Source organism: Salmo trutta, chromosome 5, assembly GCF_901001165.1.
Source record: "Salmo trutta chromosome 5, fSalTru1.1, whole genome shotgun sequence".
NCBI classification, from domain to species: domain Eukaryota; kingdom Metazoa; phylum Chordata; class Actinopteri; order Salmoniformes; family Salmonidae; genus Salmo; species Salmo trutta.
The window spans coordinates 35,199,971-35,207,708 of NC_042961.1; the positions used below are offsets into that span (position 1 = coordinate 35,199,971).

Consider the following 7,738-nt stretch of genomic DNA (forward strand, 5'->3'; position numbering starts at 1 on the left):
TGAGGAGAGATCAATTGAGAGAGCCGAGAGCTCTTTGGAATTTGAGGGAAAATGTGATTGGTTGGATAAAACAGCGGTCAGTGGGTGGAGCTTGTGGTCAGTGACATGCTTGTAAAATAAAGCAGGGGAGGCACCAGGAACGGGTTTGGGAAACCCTGAAATAAAGAATAGGCTTGTGGAGAGCTGGGTTGCAGATGGATGGAGGGCGTTAAACACGCCTGATTTGAATCCCCATGAGTCTGTCTACTAAGCTTTCTTCCCAACTTTCCTATCTATATTACCCAAGACTATTGAGAAAGCACTCTCTAATGGAGCGCTCTAATAAAGGCCAAATGGTCGGAGTGTTGGTTGACACACAAGGTACACTACATGACCAAAAGTATGCGGGCACCTGCTCGTCGAACAGCTCATACAAAAATGATGGCCATTAATAATATGGAATTGGTCACCCCTTTGCTGCTATAACAGCCTCCACTCTTCCGGGAAGGCTTTACACATTGATGTGGGAAATTGTTTCCATTTAGCCACAAGAGCATTAGTGAGGTCGGGCACTGATGTTGGGCGATTAGGTCTGGCTCGCAGTCAGCTTTACCAAAGGTGTTCGATGGGGTTGAGGTCAGGGCTCTGTGCAGGCCAGTCAAGTACTTCCAAACCAATCTCGACCAAACCAATCTGGACCTTGCTTTGTGCATGGGGGCATTGTAATGCTGAAACAGGAAAGGGCCTTACCCAAACTGTTGCCACAAAGTTGGAAGTGCAGAATTGTCTAGAATGTCATTGTATGCTGTAGTGTTCAGATTTCCCTTCACTATAACTAAGGGGCCTAGCCCAAACCATGAAAAACAGCCTCAGACCACTATTCCTCCTTTACAGTTGACACTATGCATTCGGGCAGGTAGCGTTCTCCTGGCAGCCAATTTTTGTCTATAGAGATTGCATGGCTGTGTGCTCGATTTTATACACCTTTCAGCAACAGGTGTGGCTGAAATAGCTGAATTCACTAATTTGAAGGGATGTCCACATTGTGTGTGTGTGTATATATATATATATATATATATATATATATATATATATATATATACACACAAAGTATCTAGTTTAAATCCAGGTGTAGCAATTCACACAAAACAACCCAACTCCTAACCATAACCAATTGTGATTACTTGCCAAACACATTCTTTGCTAAACAATTCCATTAATTTCTACCCTAGCGGAAAAGCTGTAGTCACCAATTTGTGGAGGGCTCAGGAGGACACGAGGAATTGATGGGCTATTGAGAGCCCATCGAATGGAGAATCACCCTCTACTAACCACCACAATCCAAACATGCAGGATGCAGTCAAATTCCAGTAATTACCTTTTCTTTGTGAGCTGCTTCACAAACTCACCTTCTCCACTAAAGGGCAGCACACAAATTACAGTGGTAAACCTGGTATCAACCGGACAGAACAGAGCTTAAAGCGCATGGAAGAATGGGTTTTGGCTAGATGGAATACAGCTACAGACCAAAGATTGCATGTTTGAGTCGTGTCAGAGACAACTGTAGCATTTTAGCTAACCCTTTTCCTAACCCAATTCTCTTAACCTGCTACAATAATTATCCTAACCTGCTGCGTAGTCACTTCTGTTTGTAGCTCTACCCCATCTAGCTAGCCAAAACTGGCAGAATGCAACAAAAACTCTTGACTGGAGGAATACAACAAACATTAATAGATTTTTAGCAGCAAGCAGACAACATAAAAGCAGACTATGACACCGAATATGGTCAAGTTAATTTCTTTATAATTTCTTTACAGCGGGAAAAAAATACTTTATAGATTTTATATAAACTCACATTTATCATCTCATTTAAATACATAGGTATAACGTAAATATTACAAAATACAACAGTATTTCTGTTCTTTTAAACATTTAAGAATATAATTAAGTTCTATCCACTGTTTTAAAAAAAAAACATTTTGGTTGAAACAACATTATCGCAAATTCAATTCCAACAAGGCTGACTGAGGTTATGCACAAAAAAATGGTGTAACAGACAATGATAGGGAAACATTCAACAGACATTTCTACAGATCCCTTATGGACCCAGTATGACACAACCTTGCCTTGACCACCAAAATGTCCGCTCTTCTTGCCCACTTCATGCAAGGTGAATAAGCCCCATCAATATGTACAGTATATATTACAGTCCTCTGGAAAGTCATGACTACAGCATTAGGATGACACCTCTGCAAGATACACACCTCAAATACAAGGTGTATGTTGAAATGTTGCCTTCCATTTACATTGTGTGTGTGTGTGTTGAATGTAGTAAGCCTCTATTTTTAGCTTGGACATCACATTTTTCAGTGTGCTCAGTAAATTACAACAAAGCATTATGCTGGAGAAAGCAGAGGCCTCACAATGCACTAAAACGCAGCTTCCCAAGAGCACCCACAGCAACATTGTACATAATAGGGCTGATGGAAAATGTAGTGACTAAACTGTAAGACAGAATCACATCACAGTTCATTCAGACTTAAGTTAACTATCAGACTAACCCTTATCTGTCATTTACCTTAATGGTTATTTGTGCAACTTTTAGAAAAGTGGTCCCAATGAACAGGTAAAACAAGTAATCCGACTCAGTCAATCAGGAAGTAAATTAACCCAATTGATTTCAGTTTGTTTTTATCTATGAGACAACTGCACTCCTTCAGCAAGCACTGCAACAAACAGAAAAAAAGTTCTTAATTTTCTTTATAAAAATACCAAAATAATTTAATGAGTTGTTTACGTTTATACAAACATGAAGCATGTTAAGCCGACCAAACAAACAAAAAACAGCACAACCACAAAAAGAAGATTTGAAATTATTCTGTACCGTCAGTTAACACATTAAAGCATCGGTGTCCTGTAGCAACACCACCACTCGTGGTCACAATCAGACATAGCAGACAAAAAACGGTGGAAAGCATTGGTCAGTGAGTGGTCTTATAGTCAGCCAGTCATAGGAAGCATTAGTGATGTCTCATTTGCACAAACTGGCCTCCATGAAAAAATGTCAACTCTTTCAGCAAATTTTAGAGGCTTATTTACAAAATGTCCTCTTATTTGAAAGACATTGAGTAATAGAAAAGGTAGAAAAATACTATCCCCTCAAGGGTTACAACAGGTGTTTACAGTTCTCTAAGTAGCTTTCCCTAACTGGAGACAGGACATTCTGTGCATCAGAGGGGTACAGACTAGGGCACTATGCAAAGGCAGTCATGTAGGGAAGCCCTTTAAAAATGTCCATTATAGTGTTTAGTTTTACTGTATGTCTGTAGTGTTTTCACAAATGTATTTCTCTGCTATTCATTCACATAGGTTGTCATTTCAGAAGGCACCTTTAAAGTAGGGTATTTTAGCTTATATAAATAGGTGCCTTTTTGGTGCCGATGGTCCAGAGGAGTACCTTTAACTTTAAAGGGCACATCTACTCAAAGGTTGCTGCTTTTAATATCATATGGTTTCCTGTTGAGCCCAACCACATCAGCTGTTGTAAGTATACACAGTGTGCTTTGCTGTGATGTGTGCTGTGTACGTCATCATGTGTCATGTACTTTTTAGGAGCAGCTATGGGGTTGGAGGGAGCAGCTGACAGTCCTTCCTGTGTTGTGGGCCTCACTCTCGCCCTGCATACCTCACGCCAGGGCAGTTGAATGTTTGTGTGTACGAGTCTGTTTTGCATGTGCGTTTTTTGACAATTCATGGTGGATCATTTCAATCCTGGTTGTCTGAATGTTCGCATTAGGTGGTCAAATTCACGTCAGTGTCAGTCCAAGTGAGTTTACGCACTCTCGCACCGTTTCTCTCACACACACAATCCCTCAGTATCTATGCAACCAGTTGGTAGTAGAGTGTGTAGATCAGAGCCATGGCCAGGCAGTAGAAGACCGGGAAGCCCTCCGAGACCAGTGAGAGGTCGGGGGTGTGGGGGTCGACTGTCTGGGCGGTACGAGTCTCACCCTTTGCCTCCCCCTCATATTTCATGAGGGCCGCCACACAGCGCAGCACAGCAGGCAGCTTACAGAGAAACACGTCAGAGCACACACACACCTCCGTCTGAGAGAGAGAAAGGATGAAGAAAGGCAGAGGGGAAGAGTAAAAAGATGGAGATGGAGAGAGAAGGAAGATTGGGTTAGAAAGGAGATGGAGAAAAGGGGAAAGAAAAATAAGAGAAATGGCGAGAAAGGGATGAATGTGAGATGACATAGAAAACAGAGATGCAAAGGCATACAAAATTAGCTTTAAGCACATAAGGCTTAGCTAAGAAAAATAGTTAAGTATTACTGGATCATTGCAAAGCTGCAAAAAAAATACTGAACATAAGTGATCAGGGGGACGTGATCATATTTTTAGATCTGATGAACCAAAGTAAGTCGACAAGAGGAGGAAGAATGTGTGAAAAATAGGGAGAAAGGTGTTCTTACTTCAGGGACCCCCAGCTTGCGACAGGCAGCGATGAAGTTCTCCACATTGAGACGACACTTGGCAGTGCTCAGCTTTGGCTAAAGGGGCAGAGAGACTGAACATCAGAGTCAAATACACAAATACTTACATAACAGACAACATTAAAACAAATACCATATTCTTTACTTTTATTTTACTGGTACTCAAATCACCTGAAGTCCCTGTCTACTCACTGACAAATATATCCTAAAGTGAACAGAATTTTACAATAAGTCTTTGATTGGCCCACCACTGCTGGGGAGGGGATGTGGATGATTGACACTGCGCGGGGCCAAACGTGATTGGCCAGCTGGCAGAGGACCGTGCCATTGGACAACGCCTCCCCTAGATCCTCTGGTAGGGTGGTCTTCAACATCGACTCTAGAGTCTGATAGAGAGAACGAGAGAGAGTGACAGATGGAGTGAGGGAGAAAGAGATCGAGAGATGGAGAGAGAGAAAGGGAAAGAGTACATGTGAATAGGAGAAGCATTAAAAAGAAAAAAACTGTAGGGAAGGATATGATACAACATGAGGTACACTATGCAATACCTTGTGTAGCTGTATGACAACTGGTCTCTCCTCTCTTCGCAACGAGGAGAGCAACTCAGTACGGCCTGCCTCCACCAGACTCTGTGTAGAGCCTGAGATAGAGACCTGACTCTTGACGCTGAAGCGCGACGAGGTGCGGAACAGGAAACGGTTGGGTTTCTGTGTCAGGCCTGGAGGGGACGATGTCTTGGGAGACGACGGACCCTCTGATAAACACACAAACTTTGTGTTAACTAACATCGGAGTTGTCACTACTAGGAGATTGAAGGTCTGTATTGGTGTTTGTGTCAGTGTGTGTGTACCTGATCGGCTAACAGAGCGCTGAACGAGTGGCGTATGAGACGATGACACCTGATATGATGTGCACATCTGATCTGCACTCTGTTGGAGAGGGAAAGACCAATTACATTATTTACATCAGGTGTGGGATATGTAGCCTGAGTGCCAGCCTGTTTGTGCTATCATGCCAACTCCTTGTCACTCATTGAAAATGTTTGTCTTGACAATGACAGAAACGGAGTTGGCAAGAGCACAAACAGATCTGGGAACAGGCTATGGATTATACTGCTGAAATATTAAATAGTAGCACAATAACCATCAACACAAAAATAAAGTAAAATAATAGAATAACCATCAAGACAAAAATAATGTAAAAGAATAGTCGAAGAGAAATTGAGTACCGTAAATTCCGGACTATAAGCCGCAACTTTTTTCCCACGCTTTGAACGTCGCGGTTTAAACAATGACGCGGCTAATATATGGATTTTTCCCGCTTTCAATTTTTTTTGTAAAAAAAAACACATTCTGTGACGTGCTCAGTTTTTTGCCGGCATGAAGCTTTCATTAGACCAATGAAATTGCCGAATGGGTTAAGGTCAAACAGTGACGAGAGCGACAATGAAAACGATCCAATATCGGATGAAGCAATTCTGAGGCTATTCAACTCCGACACCGAAGGAGATGACTTCAGTGGTTTCAGTGCACAGGAGGAGGAAGATAGTGACCAATGACTTTCTTGGTAGGCTACTGTTTACTGCTAATTTTTTATTTTTTGTTACAAGCCGTGTTTCGTTAAAGCCTATTTATTTTTGTTATAAGCCGTGCTTCGTTAAAGCCTATTTATTTTTGTTACAAGCCATGTTTCGTTAAAGCCTGTGTAAAGTTAATTTGTTTCAATGTACTGGTAGGCACCTGCGGCTTATAGACATGTGCGGCTTATTTATGTTCAAAATATATATATTTTTTTAAATCAGTGGGTGCAGCTTATATTCAGGTGCGCTCAATAGTCCGGAAATTATGGTATATGCCAGGGTTCCCTAATAGGCAGCCCAATGGCCCACGGGTGATTTTATTTGGCCACGCAAGTTCTGGGCAAAAAAATTAAAAGATGTTTAGTTAAAAGGGTGTAAAATTAACAGGAAATCAGCTCAAAGTAATTTTAATTTAGGAAATATGTTCCCAAGTATTCCCACGCATAAATAGAGAGGCATATGTGATAGAAACCCCAGGGTTAGAACTGAATTTGAAGTGATTCTGTTATTGTCAAATACCGTTTGGGCTTCTTGAAGTCAATTTGCAGTGTATTTATAACTATGTTCTGGCCCCGCCATGTTCTGCTCTCAAGAAAAAAATCAACCCATAGCTGAATGTAATTGGGGAATACTGGTATATGCTGATGAAAGTTTTAAAAAGGTGGCTGAGAGACTGACTGCACATCGTTGTCGGAGGCCATTCTGGGAGTGGCGATTCTCTGGTGAGCCACCACTAGAGGGAGACAGATAACACAATCAGAAAGCAAATACTCAAACCACAACAGTCCAGCACTGTGCACTCATCTGCTACTAATAAACATAGCAGGGCTTTCGAAAACACATTTCACACATGGATCAATTCAGGCAGTACAATTTCTCGGTCCCTGGCTTGTTTCATGTAAGGTATCTTACCTTGAGCTACTTCCTGTTTGTGACAGCGTTGGCACATGACTTCCTGTTTGGGCTTGTCGTCCTCTTCAGTAAACTGGAAGATGTTTATCAAAATCAGAAATAAAATGGAAAGGTGGTTGTTTCCATAGAAAGACCACTGTGATGTCTATAACCTGTGTTACGACTACCATTTTGTTCAACGTTTGAAGAAGTGAAATATTCACACACAGATAACCATAAGTCCACCACCACCACATAAGTTGACTAGCAGCTGGTTCTATCACAACCCTAGCACTTTACAATGGAATGCAATGTAGCAGAATGTTCATTTTCTTTTCAAAACTGGTTGAATGATTATTTTTACCCAGGTGAGATAAATTACACAGTAAACGAGAATCATTGCCTCCAACCAAATTAATTTGAAATAATTGGGAGTATATCAGCTTTAATATTGTAGATAGATTGTGGCTTCCATCAATGTAATTTTCTGCATAATTTACAAGCCCCCATATATACATTACATACATACATACATACATACATACATACATACATACATACATACATACATACATACATACATACATACATACATACATACATATATATATATATTTTTTTTAAAACATATTTTCCTTTTTTATTATTTTCCCCTAAACCTACCACCACTCCCGTAATTGGAATGAACTACTTAAATATATTTTCCTTTATATTATTTTCCAATAAACCTACTTGGTGTGAACTAATGGACAACAGTGCTTAGGCTTCCACTTCCAGCTTATATATACACACA

The 7,738-nt window shown here is 40.8% G+C and overlaps 1 protein-coding gene across 3 annotated transcripts; it reads right to left on the reverse strand.

Annotated features, from left to right (window-relative positions):
* Nucleotides 1-1,760: 1,760 nt before the first annotated feature.
* LOC115194100 (leucine-rich repeat and calponin homology domain-containing protein 4) lies at nt 1,761-7,485 on the reverse strand. 3 transcript variants are annotated; one of them, XM_029753463.1, is made up of 7 exons: nt 6,967-7,485; nt 6,733-6,787; nt 5,326-5,404; nt 5,024-5,229; nt 4,724-4,861; nt 4,455-4,532; nt 1,761-4,086 (listed from the first exon to the last, which is right to left on the reverse strand). In XM_029753463.1, exons 3-7 carry the CDS (start codon nt 5,390-5,392, stop codon nt 3,859-3,861), a joined length of 717 nt encoding a protein of 238 aa, XP_029609323.1. In that variant the 5' UTR covers nt 5,393-5,404; nt 6,733-6,787; nt 6,967-7,485; the 3' UTR covers nt 1,761-3,858. The 3 variants fall into 3 exon arrangements, with proteins under 3 accessions (XP_029609323.1, XP_029609324.1, XP_029609325.1); XM_029753464.1 differs by having other exon boundaries at nt 6,574-6,787; XM_029753465.1 differs by lacking the exon at nt 6,967-7,485 and having other exon boundaries at nt 6,574-6,947.
* Nucleotides 7,486-7,738: the final 253 nt, after the last annotated feature.

Bases quoted from the DNA above. Each gene is read 5' to 3' on its own strand.
- LOC115194100 (XM_029753463.1), bottom strand. From the start codon at position 5,392: ATGTGCACATCATATCAGGTGTCATCGTCTCATACGCCACTCGTTCAG. The intron at 5,230-5,325 runs GTACACACACAC...TGTGTTTATCAG, and splicing joins GCGCTCTGTTAGCCGATCAG to AGGGTCCGTCGTCTCCCAAG. The intron at 4,087-4,454 runs GTAAGAACACCT...TCTCTCTCTCAG, and splicing joins GCAAGCTGGGGGTCCCTGAA to ACGGAGGTGTGTGTGTGCTC.